Source organism: Lissotriton helveticus, chromosome 10, assembly GCF_964261635.1.
Source record: "Lissotriton helveticus chromosome 10, aLisHel1.1, whole genome shotgun sequence".
NCBI classification, from domain to species: Eukaryota; Metazoa; Chordata; class Amphibia; order Caudata; family Salamandridae; genus Lissotriton; species Lissotriton helveticus.
Genome location: NC_136071.1, coordinates 1,011,242,155 through 1,011,268,069, shown reverse-complemented (window position 1 = coordinate 1,011,268,069; position 25,915 = coordinate 1,011,242,155). Strand labels below are relative to the sequence as shown.

Below are 25,915 nucleotides of genomic sequence, written 5' to 3'. Positions count from 1 at the left end.
TCCATGTCCGCCTAGACGCCTTCCTGTGCTCGCAAACAGTGCTCCCGTTGGTAGCCCGAACAGAATATCTAACGCGAACGATCTCCGATCACAACCCCCTCCTCCTAACACTAGACTGAATGAACGTACCCACACTTATCCCGACGTGGCGGCTAAGACCGGACACGCTAGATGACCCACCTTTCCGCGAGGCATTGGGAGAGAGGATCACACAGTACTTCGTGGAGAACGAAGATACTGCTTCATCTAGGGCTATGGAATGGGATGCATTTAAGATAGTGGTGAGGGGACACTGTATAGGCAAATTTGCGGGGGCGCGCAGGACGCTGATAGATGATTTGGATAAAGCTGAACAGAAACTGAGAACCGCAGAGCGAGAGCGCCCCAATCACCCTGAACTACAGGGTGCAGTCAGCGAGGCGTGGGAGGCTGTGGCGGTAGAAGTGGAGCGCCTCCGCAGCTTTGATTACAAAGCATACCTGACAAGAACCCTCGCGGAGGGGGATAAAACCGGCACACTCCTAGCTTGGCTAGCGAACCCCAGCCATCACAGTAAGCCAATTATGTCCCTTAAGGGGAGTGGAGCCGTCACTCACCAAACGCAGCCGGATATACTGAACTGTTTCCGCTCCTATTACAAAAGACTCTATCAGAGCAGGTTGGTGGATCAGGGCGCGGCAACAGACGCCTTCCTGGCCGACCTGCATTTGCCCCAACTAACTCGAGAGGACGCTGAATCCTTGGGTAGCCCGATAGACCTGACGGAAATAAAGGGAGCTATAAAACTCATGGCGCGTAACAAAACGCCGGGACTGGACGGGTTGCCCATTGAATTCTATGCCAAATACCTTGATCAACTGGCCCCACGCCTTCGCATAATATATAATGAGGCCAAGGAAACGGGCGGACTTCCTTGCTCAATGCGCAAAGCCATAATGATACCCCTCCTAAAGCCACGGAGAGACAGCGCAGACCCAGCATCCTACCGACCACTGTCTATGCTGACGACGGATTATAAAATCTTAAGTACAATATTGGCCGCTAGGTTGTTGACTCATATGAATGGATTGGTCCACAAAGATCAATCGGGATTCATACCCACGAGAAACACGACACACAACATACGCAGACTTCTCAATCTAATAGATAATCCTCCTCCCGAGGCACGAACCCCCCTGGTGCCAGCGGTCGACATAGAAAAAGCATTCGACAGTCTAGAGTGGGACTACCTCTATAGAGTAATGAGGACCTTCGGATTAGGAGAGGGATACATTGAGTGGACAAAAGTATTGTACGCGTCGGCAAAAGCCAGTGAGGGTCGGAGCCTTGGTTTCAGACAGATACGATGTGAACCAGGGCACCAGACAGGGATGCGCACTTTCCCCCCTACTGTTTGCGCTTGCGGTGGAACCCCTAGCGGCAACGGCCAGACGGGGCGACCACTACAGCGGATTGGACTCCGGGGGAACCCGCCATTTTATCTCCTTGTACGCGGACGACCTGCTCCTCTTCTTAGAGGATGCCGAGGAGGCAGTAGAAGGAGCCGAGAGACTGTTAGCATGCTTTGGCGACATCTCTGGATTACGGGTGAACTGGACGAAAACTTGCCTCTTTCCCCTGAGGAGAGCGGAGGCACGTCCCCCAACCCACTCGATGTTGAGATGGGAGCCTGACTGCCTAAGCTACCTAGGGGTGCACATATACCATGACCCTGCTGACCTCCTAGACGGTAATATCGGACGCTGCATCAGAGCTTTGCAGAGCAGTATGGCCTTTTGGGCAACCCTGCCCCTGTCCATGACGGGCCGAGTGTCACTACTGAAAATGATAGCCCTACCAAGGCTGTTATATTTCTTCCGGACCCTCCCGATATGGATACCCGGAGCAACCTTTAAACGGCTAAAGTCCTTAGTAATCGCCTTCTTGTGGGGAACGGGCAGGCGTAGAATTGCACTGGCGACGCTGACCCGCTCGAAAGACGAAGGGGGCCTGGCGGTCCCGGACTTCGAATTATACTACCTGGCGGCCCAACTACAACACTTTACACAAGAGGTTGCAAGAGCCTCCCGAGGTCCAGAACGGGATAGGGAACTGGGGATACCTCGCCATGTTCTGGCATTCATTACTCTACAACAGAAATTAGTGCTCAGGGGACTATCTCTGGAGGAACGGACGCTTCGATTGTGCTGGAACAGATCGCAGAAGCGAGCTGGGCCGGCGCACCCGTATGCGCCCGAAATCCCACTGGGTATGGTGACGGCGCTACCGCATGGGGGGGGGACTGGTCGGGATTGAGGGACTGGGAAGAGGCAGGCTTACAAATGATAGGAGACCTCTACGACGATGGAGTACTGGTACCATTTCAGACTCTTCAGGAGCGCTACGACCTTCCGAGGGGCGATTATTTAATACACGCAGCGGTAATACGGGCCATACAAGCGCACTGGGGTGAGGGGCTGCTCGAACCAAAGACAACTCTGGCGTGCCAATACACGATGATGGCGGCAGGGACATTCAAGGCTGTCACGTGCCTCTACTCCCGACTGTCATCTGGAAATATTCAATCCCTCACATCACTTAAAACGAAGTGGGAAGCAGACCTGCAGAAGGAAATCCCTGACACAACGTGGTCCCAACTGGTGCGCAGAGCTCGGAAAAGCACCAGGAATGCGCGCTTCCAACTCATTCACCTGTATATCCTCCACAGAGCCTACTTAACCCCGAGCAAAATAGCAACATATTTTGGAGTGACTGACGCAGCTTGCCACAGATGCCGCCTAATGGAGGCGGATCTACTCCATATGCTCCGGGGTTGCCCCCACATACAGGAGTATTGGAATGAGATAGGTGACACACTGAACACAGTGACAGACAGGGAACTGCATTACGACACTGAAGTCGCTCTTTTCCATTGGTTCCCACACACAAGCAAAAATAAGCTGACAAGCAAATTTATAGACATGGGCCTGCTCCTGGCTAAACGGGAGCTGACCAAGGGATGGAAAGCGAAGTCAGGGCCAACACACAAGAGATGGCTGAACGAATTCTTAAAGTGGGCAACGGCCGAGAGCACGATCAGATACCAATTAGCCCGCCGAAGTTCAGACGAGAAGGCGCTGGATGCGGCAAGGGCATGGGAAGCGTTAGTACAGGCTCTGAGAGACAACACACTAGAGGAACTGGAGGGGGAGGAAACTGAGGGCCCATCAACTCCATTGCCTCCCACGGTTCACCCAGCGCTGGTACCAGACACACACACACAGGGAAGTACGTAAACTCTGTTGACCTATACCATCACACCATACACTAGCACCAGACATAGGCGTAGACACACCGAGGGGGGGGGCACAGAACAGCAAGAGCACTGACATAAATCGTCGACCACTACTGTGAGTAGAGGGAGAAGGGGAGAACAAACACATAAAGCAGGGGGCGATTGAACCATCCTTCTCCTACACGAACAAGGACACCTAGGAGTACAATAAGATCACGAATACCGCCGCCCGACTTCCGGGATGAGGGCTAAATGGCTGTGTACAATATTATGGTGGAAAATGTGATTGAAAAGACTGTGCATAATGCTGAAGTGTCAAGTTTAAAGCTCTGCAATAGAAATTGTTTAAAAAAAAAAAAAATGCAACAACCAAGAAAGTGAAAACCTCCTGCCTACACGTACACGGATTTCTAGTTGATACATATGTTCCAACTGGATACAGTACATAGCATCTGACCAACAAAGTACAGGAGGAGGGCATTCTTAAATTGAGGCACAGCTACAAAATTGTGTTCGACAGCATTGACATTGGAAAACCTAGAAAAACAATCCAAATTGAAAACAAAAACGAGATAATAAGTTCCCTTTGAAACAGATTTAAAAAAATCTGAAACGAGTGACTCAAGGAAAGGCTTACAAAACACAAACAGCAACAGACAGACAACTACCAACATAAACCATACACAATTCAATTTGGTTGTAAGCCATTGGCAAATAGGAAGGGGTCTCCAAGGGATTGACTGTGGTAAAATGTGAATGATTTGCAACCGCATTTCAGTCTCAAAACATTCATACATACCACTGTGCTTTGGTAATAGGAAGAGACACCCTCAACACACCCATCCTAATACCAAATCACAAACCCAAATGGTGCTATTTGGTGCATGTCAAAAGGCCCTGCGCTTGGCTCATGCTACAATGGCAAAAGGCCAAGCTCTGCATCAATCCGATGATGAGCGTGGAGCTCATACATCAGGCTCGGTCCCCTACCTCCACAGTGCATAGTCAAAAGATATGTACGTGGATCATGTTCACATTGGGAAAAGGCCTAATACGAGGCCAAATGTGAGGTGCTTTTTTATAACAACAAAAATACATAAGACCACATCATCAGAACATAACAAATACCCAAACAATTGTGCTTTCTTAGAGATGTTATTAGCGCTATCAATGGCGAGGCGATATCCTCAAAGAAGTCACCTGTGACACATGCCAACTGATAAGTGATGCACTGGGGTGGAGGCATGGGGTTGGGTTCAATTTATGGCTAACCACAACTTGCAAATGCCAGTGTTTTAGCAACTGAAAATTGTAAAAGCATCACTAACTGTTATTCTCAGTAAAAAAACTAAAATAAAAAAAAAAAAAACCACAGAACACCTATGTGCAACAAAAATTATATTTTAAACAAGAGGATTAACAGTTTGGCTTACAGCGCTTGCAAAGGTTCTTTATTGTGGTTTCAGAAAAACCATTGCATTTCAACGAGAATTCTCAGTTTTTCTTTATGGTTGTACTGAAGCAGAGAATTTAAAAATTCTATCATCATGGGACCATGTTAACCTCAAGTTTGATAGTGTTGCATCACTGTCCACAAATGTGCTTTCTGTTTTACAGACATGGCAAACAGAGTTCAACGATTGAGCAAAGAAGATTGGTTCAGTGGTCAGCAGGAAGTCAACTTATGGAAGGCAAATGTCGTTAATAAGTCAAGCAGCTTGGTTTAAGTTTGGGGACAAGTGACAATAGACCAAAACATACATTTATTTGAAACTATAGGAAACAAACCACACGTTTTTCAACCATTGCAGACATGAACAGCTTAATTGGCAATATTTTTTCCTACTATATTTCGTGGTATGAAAAGAAACCTAAACACCACTATGAGAATACCAATTATCGATAAAGTTATGCTTTTGAGCATGAATGAGAACTTTGGCGTGGAATAGGAAGAGGTATTCACACAGCACAAACATTTTATATACAATGCAGTGTCAATTTGTACCAAGGAGCCCAAAACAAATGCACTCATTAAGATTGCAGCTTTTAACACAAGGGCCCAGTATAATTTAAAACTAAATCAACATTCTTCAGAACAGACTGAAGTCAGTAGCACATTCAACACTTGCCTCTGATGAGAAGAAAAGCAAAGGGCCTTTCCAGTAGCCTGCATCATTTTTCCTGCTCTCGTTTTGTCTTGAGATCCTTGTGTACGAAGAAATTTCCCCAATTCATTTTCATCCTGAGATAAGACTGACAGAACAATGCTTATAAACCAGCACTGCACTAACATAAAATAAACAATTAGGTAGCAAAAGACCTAGAAAAAACTCTTTGCTTTTCGGGTAAAATGCATACTTTAGACCACTTGGAAAACTAAGACTTCAGGTATTAGAAAACGTCAGTGGAAAATGTAAAAAAAATACTTTACATTACAGAGGAAAGCGCATTGTGCTGCCTGGAAATGTACAAGTGGGATCATTGGTGTATTCTAAACACCTAGGGTCGGATTCGCAGATTTGTTCCACAGGAAAGCACGACTTAATCATGGAAATTCAAGATCACCTCATTCCCACTCACAAAAAAATATTTGTGAATTGGGCTTTTGTGAGGAACGCAGCTCCCATTGTTTCTTCTTTAACTGTTGGAATGCGAAACAAATTAATCATGCAAAGCAGAAACAACTGGGTTGAGATGTCAGAAAGCTGGCTTGATGGGACAACACTGTCTTCAGACAGGCCTCACCACTCCCAGTCAACCAGGGTCTGGTCAAGATGGCCAGTTGATGGAAGATGGGAAAATCTGGGAGGAAGAACCTAAGTGATAGATGCCCTACATGGAAGAACATAGATTTATGTAGGGTAAGAAATGGCAGTGGATATATTAGAAAAAAAATAGAAGGTTATTGGGAGAAGCTTCATCCATAACCAACCTAGCCAAACATGAAGTATGCAGTTGGATTGTTGAAACCATGCAGAAATAAAACAGATATTAGAAAGGGAAACATTGCACAGCAGAGCGAGAGCAGATTAAATCTTTGTGTTAACATTTAGCAGAAAGAGTACATGATTGGAGTCTGCCTGGATATGGACCCATTAAATATTCTTTAGGAGAAAACGGAGGATAAAAACAAACTTCAGTGCAAAAAAAGAGAACCCATATCTTCTAAACATAATTCATCATATAGCAGGCAGTAAAACCATACCTCAACCCTACCCGATTGAGCAACTCAATGTGTTAGGCTATGCAACACACAAAGCTACAGCATCACTAAATTAGTAACTATGGAATACAGAAAGTTAAAGAACAGGGAAGAGTTCTAAATTCAACTGAAGGCCATGGAACAAACTCCCACTTTTAGTCACAGTAACTCCTTTGCTGCTCTTCCATCTTTGATGAAGATATACATGCACTATCAAGTGCTGGCTCAAATAGAAGTGCATTGAACAACCCTCCAAGATAATTGTGTTCCCTTTAATAGAGACAGTGCTCTCTTTGTGCAACGTAAGTCAAATACATACACAAGCTTGTAAAAAGAGGGGCTTTTACTGGTCTGTTTGTATGGATAACTGCCCCCACTATGTGTGCCCTTTTTGATCAGCGTCAGATGATTTAGAACAAGTTACTTACCTTCAGTATGAATGTGCTACTTACCAGTATGCATCTGTTCTTGGCATGTAGGGCTGCTAACATTCATATCTTAGCATTAGATCGCCGCCTAGTGTTGGGTCCGGATGATCGCACATTGTTGTCCTGGAAGAGTCTTCGAAGTATCCTGAGATGGGTGGCTCCTCCCCTGGACTACAGTGCGCATGGGCATCGGCTCCATCCCCAGATTGTTTTTCGCCATTGTGGCAGAAGATGGAGTGAAAAGTGTAAAGGATGTCCATGCTAATGAATAAATACAATAGTATATCTGCAGCTGCGACAGGCACCGGGGAGGAGGGCGGGCGATATGAATGTTAGCAGCCCTACATGCCAAGAACAGATGCATACTGGTAAGTAGCATATTCAGTTCGAGGCATGTGGGCTGCTAAATTCATATCTTAGCATAGAATACATAGCAGTCCCTCCATCAGCGGCGGTTGCCTGTGCCAGCTGCAGAAACCTGAAAAAGTGTTTTGAGAACAGCCTGTCCTACAGCAGCTTGCTGCTTGGAATGTACATCAACACAGTAGTGTTTTGTAAAGGTATGTGGTGTAACCCACGTGGCTGCTCTGCAAATATCCTCTAAAGGAATGTTCCCTAGGAAAGCCATGGATGCCCCCAATTTGCGTGTGGAGTGCGCCCTTGGGGGAATCGTTAAAGTGCGCTTGGCCTTTTGATAACATATCTGGATGCACTTAACAATCCACCTGGCTATTCCTGCTTTGGAAATAGGGTTGCCTTTGTGTTGTGGTGCGAAGGCAACAAAGAGTTGTTTTGTCTTTCTAAAGGGTTGTGTCCTGTCTATGTAGTACATCAACGCCCTCCGTACATCTAAGGTATGGAGCATTCTTTCTGCCACCGTTTGTGGGTTTTGAAAGAATGCTGGCAAGTCAATAGTTTGGTTGAGATGAAACTGTGACACCACCTTCGGAAGGAATTTGGGGTTAGTGCGTAGCACTACCCTATTTGGATGAATCTGAATGAATGGCTCTTGGATTGTGAGCGCTTGTAGCTCACTAACACGCCTCAGCGACGTAATAGCTATTAGGAAAGCCACTTTCCACGTTAGGAACTGGAGTTCACACGAGTGCAGTGGCTCAAAAGGTGGTCCCATCAGTCTGGTGAGGACCACATTGAGGTTCCACACCGGAGCTGGTGGTGTTCTTGGGGGAATGACTCGTTTCAGGCCTTCAAGAAAGGCTTTAATGGCAGGCACTCTGAAGACAGAGAGGTGCTGCCTGTTCTGAAGGTAAGCCGCTATGGCGGATAGATGTATCCGAATGGAAGTGTACGCTAGATTGCACTTGTAAAGATGCAACAGATAGCAAATGATGTCAGGGATAGATGCATCTAGCGGGTTGATGTCATTGGCAGTACAGTAAATGACAAAACGCTTCCATTTCGCAGCATAGCATGCTCTGGTAGTTGGCTTCCTTGCCTCCTTGATGATGTCCATGCATTCTGGAGGTAGGTTAAGGTATCCAAACTCTAGGACTTCAGGAGCCAGATCGCCAGGTTGAGCTGTTGCGGATCTGGATGCTGAATTTCTCCATGGTTCTGCGTTAAAAGACTGGGCGTGAGGCGCAGTCTTTGATGCGGCACCACTGATAGTTCGAGGAACGTGGTGTACCATGCTTGGCGCGCCCACGTTGGAGCAACTAGGATGAGAGTCATCGCGTGCTGCCTTAGCTTTCTTGCGACCAGCGGTATCAGAGGGGCTGGCGGAAAAGCGTACGCAAATTTGCCTGACCAGTTCATCCATATCGCATTCCCCTGCGACTGTGGGTGAGGGAACCTGGCGGCAAAGTGTTGGCATTTTGCGTTTTCTTTTGTGGCAAACAGGTCTATCTCCGGATGACCCCACTGCTGGAAGTACGGGTGGAGGACAGATGGGTGTATCTCCCACTCGTGCATTTGATGGCTGTACCTGCTGAGCAGATCCGCCATCTGGTTGTCCTTCCCTGGGAGGTGTTCTGCCATGAGGAAAATGTTCCTCTGAATGGCCCACTTCCACATGCTCTGAGCCAGATGAGACAGCTGTGGCGAGTGGGTGCCTCCCTGCTTTTGAATGTAGTACATCGCGGTCATGTTGTCCGTCCGGACTAACACTACCTTGTTGCACAGATGTACAATGAAGGACTTGATCGCCATGAAGATTGCCATCAGTTCCAGATAGTTGATGTGCATCTTTTGTTGCTGCGTCGTCCATAGTCCCTGCACTGTGTAATTGAGCAGATGAGCTCCCCATCCCTGGAGAGATGCGTCCGTTGTCAGGGTAATCTGCGGCACAGGCTCTTGGAACAGTCGGCCCTTGCAAAGGTTGTGTGGAGTCCACCAATGCAGAGAGTCGTATGCCCGACTGGTAACCAACACTAGGTCTGTCAATTGCCCTTGAGCCTGTGTCCACTGATTCGCTAAGCACTCCTGGAGCGGGCGCATATGTAACCGTGCGTGAGGGACTATGAAGATGCAGGAGGCCATCATGCCTATCAACTGCATGAACACTCTCGCTGGAAGCGAGTGTTGTGGTCTGAACTTTTGGATTAGAGACTGCATGCTGTCTATCCTGACTTGGTTTGGCTGAGCCATGGCCGTCAGGGTGTTGATCGTCGCACCTAGGAACTGCCGGACATGTGCTGGTTGTAGATGCGACTTTGGGTAGTTCAGCGAGAAACCCAGATTGTGAAGAAGGTGAATTGTAGCCGACATGTCCGCGGCGCACTGTTGCTCCGACTTGGCTTGCACGAGCCAGTCGTCTAGGTAGGGGTAGACATGGATGTTCTGCCTCCTGAGGTGCGCTGCTACTGTCGCCAGACACTTGGTAAACACCCTTGGGGCTGTGGTGACTCCGAAGGGTAGCACCTTGAACTGGTAATGCTTGCCTTGAATAGTGAACCTGAGGTATTTCCTGTGGGACGGGTGTAGTGGAATGTGGAAATAAGCATCCTTGAGATCTAAGGTTGCTAAGAAGTCCCCTTGGTTCAGCAAGGGAAGAATCTGTTGGAGAGTGAGCATGTGGAAATGTTCTGATAGTATGTACATGTTGAGGGGACGTAGATCTAGAATGGGTCTGAGAGATCCGTCCTTCTTCGGAATAAGGAAGTACAGGGAATACACCCCTGTACCTTCTTCTCCCACCGGCACGAGCTCGATTGCGCCTTTTTGCAGCATCACCACTACCTCCTGCTGCAATAAGAGCAAGTGCTCTGCGGACATAGGTCTTTGCCTTGGCGGGATGTTGGGTGGAGTGGATTTCAACTCTAGGCAATAACCATACTGGATTAGTTGTCGCACCCACCTGTCTGTGGTGATTTTTTTCCAGACGGGCAGGAACTGCTGCAGTCTCCCCCCGACGGGTGTTAAGTGGTCGGGGGGCAGTGACAGAGTCTCACTGTTTGCTTGGGGTAGAGGAGCGGGAGCTGTTGTTTCCTCTGCCGCAACCTCTGTTGCTGTTGTTTCTGTAACCTCCCTTGTTCTGTTTCGTGAACGAGGATTGTGCTCCACCTTTTGAGAACTGAGATTGTTGACCCATTTGTCCTCTGGTGACTCCACGTGCACCTGAGCGACGAAAATTGCTGCCACGAAACTGTTGTGACTGTAGGGCCCCCATGGACTTAGCAGTCTCTGTGTCCTTTTTTATTTTCTCTAGGGTGGTGTCAACATCTGGACCAAACAGACTATCAGGATTGACTGGCTGATTAAGAATGGTTGTCTGAATATCCTGTTTAAACCCTGAGATGCGTAGCCACGCCTGTCGTCTCAGCATAACGCTAGTGTTGATAGCTCTAGCAGCTGTGTCTGCTGCGTCAAGGGCACACTTGATAGCTGCGTTTGAGATTAGCTTCCCTTCCTCAATAAGCAGTTTAGTGCCTTCTTGGAACTGTGGAGGCAGGTGTTGTATAATCTGTTCTAGGGTGTCGTAGTGCGCCCTATCGTAACGCGCTAAGAGCGCCTGTGTATTGGCAATGCGCCAAAAGTTTGATGCCTGCGCAGCTACTCTTTTGCCCCCTGCCTCTAGCACTTTAGACTCCTTATCCGGGGGAGGAGCTTCACCCGTGGTTTGGGAGTTGGCACGTTTCCTGGCATTGGCGACCACAAGAGAGTCCAGTGGCAACTGTCCCCGAATGTATGCGGGGTCTGCAGGTGCAGGTCTGTACTTTTTTCCAATACGTGGATTGACCACTCTTGCTCTTGTAGGCTCCTTAAAAATGTCCCCAGCATGCTTGAGGACTCCTTTAAGCATAGGCAGAGTCTTTACTGTCCTTTCAGAGACTGAAAATGTGTCGAAAAGGAAGTCTTCCTCAACCGGGTCCGCATGCATGTCCACATCATGATTGGCTGCGGCCCTTTCGAGTAGTGCATGAAAACCTGCTGAATCCTCAGTTGGGGATGCACGTGCATTAAAGAGCTGCGGGTCCTGCCCCACACTTTGGGCGCTTTGGTCACCAGTGTCATCATATGAATCCTGTTGTGCATCAGGTTCATTGATAGGGAAATTGTATTGCTCGTCCTCATCATACCCCTCACCCGCAGAGTGTTCTGGTGAGGGAGTAGGGCTTTGTCTCGGAGGAGGCTGGATAGGTTCCATGAGACCTGAAGCATCAAGGGGCACCTTCTTCTTCAGTGGGATGACATATGAGTCCACTGACTCCGAAGAGATTTTCCTCTTATAGAGGGTCAGTTTTCCTGTGTCAGCGTCGATGAAACGCTCTGAATCTTCCTCAGAGTCGAGTACCCGATGTGGAAGAGGGCCAGCCGGTGAAGAAATCACCTGTTTCGGTGCCGATTTGGTGGAAAAGGCCTTCGGCGCCTCCTTCGGCGGCAAAATAAAGAGAAGTTTCCCAGAAGGTTTTGCTGGATTGTCCTTTTGCGGCTGCGGCGATGGTATCGGAGCCGACGGAGCAGAGGCCTTCTCCCTGATTCGCTTTAGTGATTCGGCGATGAGGGATGTCTCACTCACAGTTTGTTTTGGCGCCGTCGAGGATGCTCTGATCTTTCCCTCGGATCCGACTTCTTTGTGGGCCTTGTGCGCTGTGGGCGCGGATCCCGTCGTCACCGACCCCGATTCCTGGGACCGGGGCGTCGACGTGCCAGTCTTCGATCCGTGCGCTTGCGTAGCCTCCTTGGAGCTGGCTTTGGCGTGCTTGGACGGCGGCGCAGCTGTCGATCCGTGCCGACCATCTTTCTTAGAGGACCCCTCCTCTGGCGTCGATTTCGATTTTGCAGCGGCGGAATCGACGGACTTTTTCGACTTCTGCGGACCGGAGGTCGACGGAGTCGATGGAGTAGCGGGCACAGTCGTTTCCGCCGGTACGGCAGCCATCTTAGGGACACTCGAGTCCTTAAGTTTCGGTTTCGTTTTCGGGTCGGCCATCTTAGGTGTTGTCGATCCCGATGGTTTTGGTTTCGGTTTCGAAACAGTCTGCTCGGCAAGTAAGTCCGTGGCCGGGCCAGAAGGCGGGGCCGTGGCTTGCGGCAACGGGTCTTGAGTAAGGCCAACAGGCGATCCCGCGACCCGGTCGGTATCCTCGTAACCTTCGGGGCAGAGCTCGTCCCCCGAGCTATCTGCCGCGGCCCCATAAATCTGATCGTCGTCCCCTACCTCGTCGACGTATTCAAGGCCTTGATCCACGACTCCGTAGTCGTCTCCCGGATCCGCCTCGACCTCCGTCTCGGGTGGGGAGATTTGAAGATGATGACCCTGGTCCTCTTCTTCCTGGTCTCCGAAGATGTTCTCCGGATCCGGGGCCGCTTGTCTAGCTTCCATGCGCACCGCGCGCCGAAGCTTGAGAGTCTTCTTTGAGCGGAACTGTGCACATGCCTTGCACTTGCCATCGTCGTGGTCAGGCGAAAGGCATTTGTTACAGACGGGGTGTAGATCGATGTGTGGGTACTTGGACCCACAAAGCGGGCAGTACTTAAACGGGCTCCGCTCCATGTCCGAAAAGTTTTGCAGTCGTGTTGCGATGAGAAGGCCTCAAAGTCCAGAAAGCGAAAGAAAACTCCGCTTATTCCGGCTCCGAGAGACGGAAGACTCGAGACCGTGCGCAAACAATACCGACGCAAAAAATCAAGGCCTTTTGGCCGTTAAAAGTAAGTTTTTTCTCGGTTTCGACAGAAAGACGTCGAGACCACATCCGAACCCAATGGCGGAAAAAAACAATCTGGGGATGGAGCCGATGCCCATGCGCACTGTAGTCCAGGGGAGGAGCCACCCATCTCAGGATACTTCGAAGACTCTTCCAGGACAACAATGTGCGATCATCCGGACCCAACACTAGGCGGCGATCTAATGCTAAGATATGAATTTAGCAGCCCACATGCCTCGAACACACCTTTTTCTGGTAGGGACTGCATCAAACAGCGGATTCCTCACCTTGTGAATTCCCCCAGGCACCAGACTGGATCCAGAAACGTTTGCAGCAAGTCCTTCGCGACAGGTGGCGTCGTGTGGCTTTGCATCAGTTCTGTACGACCACGGATGTGACTTTGAGGCCCATATATATGCATCACCTCTTCACCCTGTCAGTTCCTTTAGGAGCTTGGTCTGTGCCGAGCGAAGTAGAACCAGTGGCATCAGAACATGGTAGCGTGCAGAATTGAGGATTGGAATCTTATTAACAGACCGATGGAGTCCATGCCACAGAACAGAGAGGAGGGTGGGATGGGATGGTGAGGAATCTTCGGTTAGATGGAGCCTCTACCAGAAAAGGCGTTATTGAAAGTATAGAACTGCTTCTGGTAAAAACTTCTAACCACAGAATTCTCACCTTGTGAATTCATACTAAAGCAGGACCTCCTCAGGTGGTTGGGTCTGTGGAATAGCTCAGACCACGAAACCCTGTAAAACAGATCGGGTGAGGTGCCCATCCCACTGGACTAGAAATTCCAGGCATTAGTGCTTAATAAGTGTATGGAGGGACAATCATGCAGCAGCCTGGCAAATGTCCATAACTAGCACACAGAGCCAGCACAGTAGTAGCAGCCTTGTGGCTGCTGCTTGACCAGCCTGTAACAGATCTGAATGCATAACAATCCATTAGAGATGGTTCTCCTCTACGCCACTTGGCTCTTTTTAGCTCCAGAGAAAAGCTGGTTGTCCAGTCTGAAGTTTGCTCATTCATCGAGCACATGTTATTGAAATGAGGAATGCAGTCTTGATGGTCATTAGGGGGAAAGAGGACAACTGTGCGTTAGTTCAAAGGCACTGCAGGTAGGTGAGCACCAAATGAATGCACCACTGCATCACCGCCAAAGGTGTTGGCTGGAGCTTGTGTACCAGCCCTAATAATAAATACATCACAAGAGGATTTGAAAAGGAATGGGCGATTTGGCAAAAGCAATAAGGCTGAAAGATTAGCTTGCTGAGCTGATAAGAGCCAACACAAGAAAATGTTAGCTAACTGTGCATTTAAGGACTGGACAACAGTGGAGGAACACCAAACCACAAACTTCGCCCATCATCCTGCAAACACAGATTTGATGGATGGACGCCTGGCTGTCGAGAGCAACCACTTCAGGAGGAAGATGGACGAGTATCAACTGTTCCCATTGAATCTCCATGCTTGGAGATGTCAGTTATGCGGGCTTTGGATGAGAACCTGACACAGGACGTCCTGCCAAAGGGGCACCCAAATGGATGAAAAAGTGCTTATGGGCAGATCTTTTTTGTACCACAGTCTCCTTGCCCAGTCCGGGGCCACTAGGAGGACTTGGGCCCAGTCTTTCCTGATCTTTTTCAGTACTCGGGTAGGAGAGGTAGGGGTGGAAAGGCAGTTCGGATGAAAAGGTATCTCAGCGAGAGCTGCCTTGGGAACGCCAACATGCAAAAATCTGGACATTGTGCATTTTCTATGGTGGCGACAGATTGTGTCAGGAAGATAGATTATCTTTGCACTTTATATTGCAGTATTTGCACTAGCAGCCGTAATGAATTGATATGTTGGGTGAATGTTTTCGTCTTTTATGGTTATATACTATGTTTTAAATATGTATACGTACTTATTTATAGATGGGAAATCTTAAATTGTCAAATTGTTTTGCAATATCAGCATAAATATCAAACTTAATAAATATACTTACTTACTTGCCCAATTGGGTGTGGAAGCACTGGAAAATTATGCCCAGGCACGAGAGAGAGCTAGGGCCAGGAGCCTTCCCAGTGAAAACTGAGTGCAGCAGAAGAGAGGAGAAGTGACTCCCCCAGCATCAACATGTGGGAGCAGGCCATTTTTTGGTTGGAATTCTGTGGGACTACAACAAGGCATAAAGGGCTCCCTGAGAAAGCTAAGTAGTTAAACCTACACAGACTTTTATTGCTCAAAGAAGTATTTTACAGCCTCTTCCCTGGAGGAAATTATGAAGCAAAAAAAAAAAAAACAAGAGAAAAAACAAATCACTAAATGACTCGCCAGAATGTAGGACTTGTGACCAGAGTGAGCTGCTTAAATCATGCAAGCAACAAAATACTGCTGTGTCCCGCTCAGAGCTTTTTACACCAGAACGGATGGCTTCAGCTGGACTTCTGAATACTCGTCTGCTGCAGCATCCTGCCTTGCTCAACTGGTAGAAACAGAGAACCAAAAAAGTCACAGAAAAATTAGACCGCAGGGTTTACCAGACACCTTGTCTACTGGGGTTGGTCACAGGACTCAAACTATAACTCACTGAAGCTGTCCAAGTAGGCTGAACCTGCTCTAGGTTTGCTTGTATTGCAATCTGAAGGGGGCTTGGCCTGGTAGTTCGGGCTGGAATGTTCCTATTGGCGAAGGACGAAGATTGATTTGCATATGGCAGGTCTCAGTCTACAGAGGCACAGTGTGTGAAAAACATTGGACAGTAACGCAGCTCCAAGCAATTGTAAGTAGTCTGGATTCATTCTAGAATTCCATCCGGTTGTTTGTTGCACTGGATGCCATGTGTGCAAATCTTGCTCACTATTGACACAGGGCCTAATTTATACCTCACCGATGAGGCCTTAGAAGGCCAAAACCAGCCTTGATTGTTTATGTTCCTGTCTAGAGGAGACTGGTCCTGACAGTGCGGGATGAACCGTTCCTATTGGCGCAGGGCTAAGATTGATTTGCATATGGCAGTTCTCAGTCTAGCGAGGCACGGTGGGCAGGAAATTAATCTGGAATAATTCAAGCATTCTCACCCATTATCATTTCTTGTATACACGTTTACAGAGAAATATAGATTTTGAAGGGAACCTTCAACGTAGTTTGTTCATATGCTAGTATCAGACTCGGATTCTTCCACCGGGGGAAGAGGGGAGGAGGGAGGGGGTTCACATATATTACCCCTATAGACGTTCCAGCCTCCCCAGACCTTCACCCACTTTCTTGGACACCCTCGTGAACATATACTGATTTTTCCGCCACCATTGCAGTGTCCAACTCTTTGCACCATTGACAGAGTAGGGCCAACCCTGGATCCCCAGCATTGAGCAATGTTTTGTTTTGCTATCGTCATGCCTAGAGTTACCCAGTCCTGGGTAACCACATTTAGATCTGTAGGTTACCAGATATTGAGAAAACAGCATCTCGGGTCTGGCAGTATTGTAACATATGTGACCTGAGAAAGTGTTCGCATCACCGCCATCCAGTAGCAGACTATCCTTGGGCACTGCCAAATAGTATGGTAAAATGTACCTTTTTCTCCGCATTGTCTGAGACAGAGCGGTGTGTCTGAGCGGTGTATCTTATGCAGGAGGGTCCTAGTGTAGTATGTGCGGTGTAGAATTTTTAATTGCACTAACCTAAGTTGCAATGGAATTGCAGCCCCCCTGGGGGACGCAAGTGCCTCCCGCCAGTCAGCATGGTCAATGTATCCCAACTCATGTTCCCACGCAGCCTTCAGTGTTGCTGTAATATCCGAGCGGTTGTTAATTATTTTACAGTAAGTCAGTGAGATTGCTTTTTATGCAGATGATCTGTTAAGAGTCTATACTCTAGAGGGGAGGATTGTTCAGGTTGTGTATCCGACGGCAGGAGGGATTGAAGTGCATGTCTGACTTTGATATAATCAAAACAGTTCTGTCTGCACTAATCCATAGGTGGCCTGTAGATGGGCAAAGGTGACCATTTCCCCTTTCTGCCACAGGTCTCCAACTTTTGATATACCTATTAGGTCCCAGTTGTGGAAGCCTTTGGTATTGCCCAGCATCCAAGTCTCTTTGTAGCCCATAACGGAATCGCTTGTGTGACCACCCCCTCCCAGCCCAATGCTCTTTGCGCCTCAAACCATTTGCGTATCGTGTGTGACGTTGGACCTGTTAAGTTGTGCCGTTTCTTTTTATTGTATAGTGCCCCCATGATCCCTGATGGGGCTAGTGGGTGCCTATCGAACCTAAACGCTGGGTCCTCTAGGAGGATGTGGAGCCATTGGTTAATAGCCACAAGCTGGGATGCCCAATAGTATACTTTAATGTCAGGAAGAGCGATCCCGCCATCATACCAGCTTCTGGTTAATTTGTGCAATGCTATGCGGGCGCTTTCCCATCCCAAAGTAGTGTTGTCACTTCCGCAATTATCGCTGTGAAATAGGTAGAGGGGACTGGGAACGGTGTATTCTGTAATGCGTATAAAAATCGTGGGAGTGCCATCTTAAAGAGGGCAGCTCTCTCCAGTAGCGTCAGATGTAAAGTGCGCCAGTACTTGATGTCTTTTTTGAATCTCGACAGGGGTGGCATCAAGTTTTTTTCCGTAAACTGTGTATGGTCATGTGTTATAAATATCCCAAGATACTTAAATTCGTCTGTGGCTATCTGAAGTGTACATCCACGTGAAAGTCGTGGAGGGGAGCCATGCAAGACATAGACAAGGGACTTCTCCCAGTTGATGGGATATCCGGATACACGCCCGTAGGCTGCACAGATGTCTAAGAGGCAGTTGATGGATCGCGTCGGGACGCTAAATATAGTAATATATCATCCGCATAAAGAGAAATGTGATCCACCCATCCGCCGGTCCATCTCAACCCTCGTATCGTCACGTCTTGCCTAATCCTTGCCGCCAGAGGTTCAAGCACTATTGCAAATAGAAGTGGCGATAGAGGACAGCCTTGTCTTGTCCCTCTACCTAGTTGGAATTCAGTCGACAAATGACCGTTTACTACTACCTGTGCCACTGGTCGTGTGTATAACAGTTTCTTATTACACTTTTCATGATTTTTTTTTTTTAAACTGGTTTGATAAATTTAATTTAGTTTCTAATTTGAGTGTTGGCACTGCGTGAACATCTCACGGATTTATAAGGATTAGCCTGCTACTTGTGCCAAAGATAAAAGGGGTTGAGGAAAGTTTGTCAGTGAACCATGTTGGAAGCAAACTAAATTGAGTTTATTATGTTGATATGGTTACAGCCTCCCAAATGTTTTCATAGTGGGGTAAACGAGATTGCCAAACAAGTTTAATGACTCATCACCCAGATCCGCACAATCACAAGTTTTTTTGAGCAACTACAACTTAAGAACGTGATCAAGGTACTCATTGCTCAAATTTAATTGAAAACCTAAGTGACTGCTGATTATTGGTACAGGCTACCTTAAGAGCTTTCAGTGCCAGTTATGAGCCGTCTAAAATCATTCACATTTTGTTAGAATCAAAATGTTTGCGCCTTTAGAACAAACATTTGAAGTAAGATCAGGGGCCTTTTGTAGGATAAGCAAGTAATAGCCATGATAGTAATAATGCTTGTGATGTTGATGCAAGTCAATCGTTAATCTCTTGGATTTTATGCTTAGGCATTATCATTTATTTGTAAACCGCTCAAATAAGGAAGGATTTATGGTATTACAGAACCGAAATAAAATAATCAGTTTCACAGAATATTGTGTGAAGCATGGACCTTTTTAAAAATTATGCAAAAGCACAGATACATTATTTTCATATGAGAGTTTGCTTAAATGCATTTAGATTTTTGTAATAAATGTAAGCGTCACTATTTTCAGGTTTCAAACAAATGAAGTACGTTTTTGCACTTGGTTCCAAAATATATTATATCACGAATGCAAACATAATGCTCACTCTGGATTAATGCAATATTGCCTCTTCCCTGGTAAGCTACCAGATATAGAAGCGGTCAAGAATGAATAAATAAGGGTCTGAGTTATATTTTGGTGGATGGATTACTCCGTCACAACTGTGACAGATATCCCGTCCACCAAAATATAAATTCCATTATATCCTATAGCATTTATATTTCGGCAGACAGGATATCCGCCACCTCTGTGACGGATTAACCAGTCATCCAAAATATAAATCCGGCCCTAATTTGCTAGTCTGTGAAGGAATACTAAGCATGTGGTCATTGTTTGAGGCAATATTCTTAATGGAATGAACTTCAAAATCAAGAACTGTTCTAAAGTCGACCACCTAGCTTTACCAAAACCGCGGCTATCATAACAAATCTGCCCATCTACTAATTAAGGTACAGACTAAAAAACATGTGACAAGATTGGCTCGTGTGTAAAGTCTTTAATCTGAAAATAATCCTTAATCAGTCTAAAACGGTCAAACTTGTTCATACTTAGCCATCATTTACTTCTTTGTTTTTGCAGAGGGGTTTGCTGGCCGAATACTAGTGCCATGAAATTGTAAATGGAGAATACAGCAAAAAATCCATCCAAATATTCTAACTCATAGTCCATTATTGTGCACAAAAAGCAATGTTACTTACAGCAAATCCTTCTTTGATACTGTTCAATTACTTTTAGTAACTCCATGCCTGTTCTTTGTATTGAATGAAACAGCTGGAATACACAAACAGAAACAAATTAGGGAAAATACACAGAAACGATCCTTGAAATAGCTCACAAGGAGCTGCCAAACAGTTTCAACTATATTTCTAGATTCGTCATGCAACACTGAATCATAGGTTCATTAATAAACACCTAGAGTTATCTTGATACATTTTGTAAGACCATTTCGGTATGCAGTGTCCATAAGTGGATAGAAGGGAGAGAAGGGTTGGGTTTCAGGCATCTGAAGTGTACAGGGCCGCTATTTACCTCCCATTCCCTGCTATTCCAAAGTTGAAGACATCTTGAACAGACTAAATTCACCATGCATGGTTGCATCACTGTCCACCCCTATTGCCTACATCTCATCAAGTGCAATGTTGCAATGAAGGCTAAATTCGAACAAAACCTTGAAAACAGACAGTTGTCTGTTCTGAGAAGGTCTAAAGATATCTGCACACTACTCGTCAGGTGGCACATAGGAGAAGTCCCCTCAAGTGCACGGTCATTGAAAAAGCAAGTTGACCATGAACTGGAATGCAAGCAAAGGAGGTGGATCACCCATTCAACCACTGCTCACCATTTCCAAACCCCTCAACAACCTGCTGAATGAGTAGGTTCTTGGCTTCATAACTGGCAGTTCTGGCCCCGTTTAAGGCTGTTCTTTTTCAATTATGAACTGTGAAAATTAACAAGATTTATAAGGGCAAGCCAGCAAATGAGGTCACAAATAATGTCAAAACTACCCAGAGGTCATCAAAAAACATTTTGGAAAGCCTATTGTTGACGACTGGTACAGATGAAGGACTGGATAAAGAGAATGGTTTAAAACAGACTGGGAAGAATTTCGAGATGGCCCGACAGGAGGGTTTGGGGTTGAAAGGCAAACTTTTTTAATTGTGTGACATATGGTGTATTTTTAAAAACACAAGGTAGCAAAATTGGACACAACGCTTGGTGTTTACAGGCAGTTTTACTGGGTTGGCAGAATGTGAAAACTATGAGACATTATTTGGAATGGTTGTGCCCACGTGATTCTGTTTTACATGAAAGTCATACATTATTAAGATTGAACACAACTGAATAGATAATACACTTATCCTCTACCAATTATAATTTAGAAAGACTTTTGGCAAACAAACACTAGAAGTACATTTACCCAATCACACCAATGTCAATAGCATGGGACCAAAATGCAGATGTGATAGCTAGCTCCGATACAATTCAGAGCTAGTTGCCCAGATTAGATCCTTTATTCTAATCTGATGTTCACGAGTACCTCTATCACAATCTCAAATTGGCAATAGTGCACACATTTGTGAATTTCTATACTGTCCAGTTTCAGGAATGCATATTTAGACTCATCCCTGAAATTATACTGAGTGAACATATCTGTCCAACATCTGCAATGCTGTAGTAATGCCCACATGGTCTAGTTTTCACACTGCAGATTAAGACTCAACGAGGTGCATTTTCCTACTTTTTATATTATATTGCTGCAATAAATCACACTTTGCTTTCTAAGTTTCTTCATTTTGACTACTGGACTGTGGGGGATATTGAACTCACACTAAATGAACTGCCTGAAGATAATTCACTTTAACTGGAGTCTGAGGCATATGGTTTAAACAGAAACGCCTGCAGGGGAATACAAACAAAGATCTAACTACTAGGAGTGGAAGGTTGACTCAAATGTTAAACACAAATTTCCAGAATAGTTTCATAAACGCACTGGGTTTTTCTAAACGGTTAGAACCAGGGGGCTGCAGCCCATGCTTAAAGTGGCATTGTCTCACAGGTAAACATGGTGTACAGCATAGTTTTGATGGAGCAGGGAAGCTGCTGTAGGTGAGGCGGGTGGGGGGCGAAGAGAGATGATCAGGTCGCGAAAATATGATTGCTTAGTATTGTCAAATACATCCAAGTTTATACCTGGAACCTGTTTTTATTCCATAATTTTTTAAAATAAAAAATAGATGTCTACACTTTTTTTTTCTTTAGACTACAACTGGTAGATGTAGTATTATGGTTGTGGCCATAAGCAGTAGGTAGAGGGTGTGTGTGGGATGGTGTGAATCAAATACTTCTTCAGGGTATGGCTAAATAGATCAAATAATGTATTGCTTCATCTGGAAGGGATGTCTGTGCATCTTGGTGAGGACTGCTTGGAGGAAATCTGGAGATCGGGATGCTCGAGTAAGGTGAGAGCGCTGGAGGGGAGGTTTACTACAATGTGTATGATGGTGTGGTCATAAGGGAAGGTTGAGTCAATAGAAGGGAGTGAGTGATAGCGTGTTAGATATTAGTAGTACATCGAGGCATTTAGTCATGAAAGTGATATCTTGAAACTCCGAGCCATTTTAGGGGAGGGTGCTTGTATAGTGACTTTTATAAATCATGTTTTCCTGTGCTTTAGGTCAGTTATATTAACCGTAATGCCTTTGGACTATTACTCCCAGAATGCACTGGATTGTAACACAGCGTCCTTGGTGACCAATCACTCTGGGTCCCCCTTTAGAAATGAATACCCTCCACCCATTGGTCGAAACTAACCATAGTTTGCAGTTTAGTGCGGAAATATTTGTTGACATAAAATAAACTTTAAAACTAACCCTGTAATATAGTTAAACCCTGTGAGCAGCCCATTCATCTAAATTTTATGTGGGAAATATGCACGCTCCCTGCGTGATCAGCACTTTTCAAAAGTGAAATCCTAATTGCTGTCACCCGAAAATGAGCTTGGCAAATGAGCCCTGCCTGGCTTGTCAGGGCAGCTAGTGGTATTTTGGAAGGGGTAACAAGCAGGGCAGTGGGGAAGTTGAGGCGGGCAAAAGGAAGGAAGCAAAGATGTGTTGAGAGGGGGAGGGAAGGATGGACAAAGGTTAAAAGGGCGCGTGTGATTAGAAGAGGAAGATCAGGGTAAGAAGGAGGAAGCGGAGATGAGCATTTGAGGCAGGGGCACAACAAATACCCCCATGGTAGAAGGATGCGATGAGAGCCATAAAGGAAGTAGTCATAGCCAGATTTGGGGGGGTGTGGGCGTGGGGGGGGAATATAGACAAGAGTGAAAGGTTGGGAATATTATTCTAGAATGAGCAGATTGGTTTTCCCAAGTAAAGGAAACAAAGTGAAGCATCTGCTAGTTGTGGGATATCGACTCTGCAAAATAGTGAGAGCGACCCTCAGTTCCAAACTATAACCAATTTGATTGGGTGCTATGCGCCGTTATTCCAGTCCGACGGCATACGTCTACGCACACACTGCATTCTGGGAGATGTGACCATGCCTTCCTGTGATGTAACCAATAGCGTCAATGCAGCTGATCACGAACGACATGTGAAGAAAAGCTTGGGGGATGGAAATGGGATGCGCTAGTGACATACAGCCATCTGGTCACCACATCTATGCTTCGTATCTGGCACTTATGGAGGGCTAACTTTACTTGGATTCTGAAATTCGGTTCAAAGCATCGCTGTGCCTTTCTGTTATATCCATGCCAAGGGTAATGACGCTAATGAAGTCGGAATTTTGTTACCAAACTGGGACAGAGAACAGCACTCAGACATCATTAAAAGCTCCTGCCCATCGAAAGCGCTATAGCGTGTTCTCAGTAGTATGAAACGCTATATACATGGACTTACTGTTATTTTCAGGCTTGTGATATTTATTTAACTAATTTGGTGCAGTCTGGGAGTTGTAGTCTGACTAGTTGGGCTCACAATCGTCGAATTGTAAAAAGAAACCAAGGGATTGCTCTCTACAGACTCATCTGGCAACCCAGACTGTGCCCAAAGTACGCATTATCATTATCTGAGATCTCAAGTTTTTCCGATGAATACCAAAACTAGCCCGGTTTTATTTTTTTTATTCCAGCTCTTGCAGTCCTTGTTTTAAATGTAGGACAAGTATCAGAAACGAAAATGAAAAGCGAAGACAAGGCTGCCAGCGCATAATTGGCAACCTCGCGCATATCACAGTGAAACATGCTCAGCCAGTCCTGGCCTTTTAGCATGTCAAGACACCCGACCGAACAGAGGCGATGATGCGCCATGGTGGAGCGTAACACGCAGTAGAAGAAGCGGAAACCTTTGTTGGGCTATGCACTTGATGTGATACTTACTACAACAGTGTAATCTGTCTTGAAAATAATGCGTCTCTTGCGCTACTTAAATGGGGCTTGTTTTATTTACCTCGGGAGCAATTAAAAACGTAAAAAAAATGTAACACAATATGTCTCTCTTCTAAAGCGCTCTAATGTCCTCGGGCGTAGAAGATAAAATCGAACACAAAGCGAGTGACTATAAACATCAGTGGGGCGCTCGGGAGACAAGATGACGAAAGGATAGAATAAAATAAAATAAAAAAAAGATGCCATGCCAGAGAAATGAAAGGCACTTCCAACATTCTTGAAGATAAATGCGGTAATACAAGAAAAAAGTGCTTAGCGGCTAATTAAGAGACACTGTCTCCCGCCGCAAGTAAAATATCCAATCCTGATGGGTGGGGCCAAAAGAGGACAGGGTGGCAACCAGGAGGGACTAAAAAACCTCTGATGCAATTATCACACTACATTCTGCATAATCCGTGACACAAAATGACGAGCACCACTCAAAAAGTGCAGGCGGAGCAGAGGCACGACTTCTGGAACCGTATTGATTCCAAGAAGCGCTTGCAGAGCGAGAGCAGCGTATGCGCGCTGCTAACGCCAGGCGAGACCTGAAAACATGGACATCACTACATAGCACAAACTGTTGCCTACGCCCCTACTGTCTACCCTAGGTAGCTAAAACTTGGCTAGAAATAGAAAATGCCTCAGAAGAAAGGAGGTATTCTCTGGACCATTCAAGCTGTTAGATAATCAGATACAGGAGATCAACATCATTTAGATTGGAGTCCACTAACAGGTTAACACAACTTAGCTAAGCCTACTGTCTTTGCAATAAGTTTTCATAATAGACAGACCAGACCTGTGGCCTCTGCCATACATTTCCCCTGCAAAGCAAGCAGGCCTACAGCTGTTATTGGCTCTTCACCATAACCAACTCGGACCTACAGTACTGAGCATAAACGGCAAGGGCACAATCTGCATAGGAGTGTGTGGTGTGTGTTTTTGTGCGGGGAGTGAACATGCAACTGAAGCACTACTCATTTATACAATTACACATATTATAGTTTGAGACTGAGGGAGAGAACGCGGTTTGCCCAAAATGACAAGATTTTTGGTCATACGTGAAAGCTTGGATTAGAACTCAGCTCTTCAAAACAGAAATTTAGACTCTAGACCAAATGTCCTGCTTGCCACCACATTCCTAAATATTTTTAAATGCCTTTATAAATTTCTCTCAAGAAAGCAATCATCAGGAGGGGCGTGGCTTAGGAGCCGATGTGGCCGGTCGCGTGAGCTGAGAGCTCCGCGCCGACCCCGGCATTTCTCCTGTTTAGGGAGCCTGTATTGCTCCTAAAAATTACCTGGGACCGGTCTGCGCTGCCCATGTACGCTCTTGGCTGGAATACAGACGCTGCTGGGATACGAAGATCAAGACTGAGCAGAGTCCGACTGGAGCGGCAGTAAAATGGCGCTGAGTGCGGACCCACAGACTTAAACTTCAGTGGTACACGACAGTGCAGCAGTAGGACGGCAGATCGGAATACCGTGCAGCCGCGCACCGGAACCGGTAAGGTTTCTGGCATGGATCTGCAACGTGGGTGAAAGCGGCGTCCCTGGAGCAGCAGGGGTTGAAGAAGCAGGCTTAAATCCCCCCCCACAGCAAGTAGAGATACTGGGGCAGCAGTTGATGAGATGGAGGAGCGGAGCAGAGATCACCGACTAGCCTCGCTGAGCAGGACCGGGAGCTGCTGATCGGAGCCTTGCCTGCAATGAATAAAGGACGAAGGGGACGGCAAACGGCTTGTCCGGCGGAACGAGCCACCATTTTGTGACACGCACGCATAGCGCGATCGGGGACAGTGAGGCTCTTCACGCTCTCACCAGCAGGCACTAGAGGCAAAGAAGGTTGCTGAGGAGCCCGGATTTGAGGGGCTAGAGGAGGATTGACCTAGATGGTGGTGGAATAGGAAGAAACCCTGGGACATAGATGCAGGAGGCGGTGGGAATACCTGAGAACACTGCCATTGCTGAGTAGAGGTGGATGCGGAGGAGCGGCAAGAGCAGAGATCGCGGGGCAATGAGGGGGATGGTTGGCACTACTACCTGGGCAGAATAACAGGCAGAAGAGCGTAGATGGACCCCCA

General features: G+C 46.5%; 1 protein-coding gene across 5 annotated transcripts in view; it reads right to left on the bottom strand.

The window, feature by feature from the left end:
- Window positions 1-25,915, bottom strand: part of ICA1 (islet cell autoantigen 1) — a 403,261-nt gene that overhangs the window by 278,469 nt on the left and 98,877 nt on the right. For all 5 annotated transcript variants that reach the window (XM_078663689.1, XM_078663690.1, XM_078663691.1 and 2 more), the window contains exons 3-4: window positions 19,603-19,675; window positions 5,404-5,527 (exon numbers count right to left, since the gene is read on the bottom strand). In XM_078663689.1, the coding sequence (XP_078519815.1) occupies window positions 5,404-5,527; window positions 19,603-19,675 (197 nt within the window). The remainder of the gene's footprint in view (window positions 1-5,403; window positions 5,528-19,602; window positions 19,676-25,915) is intronic.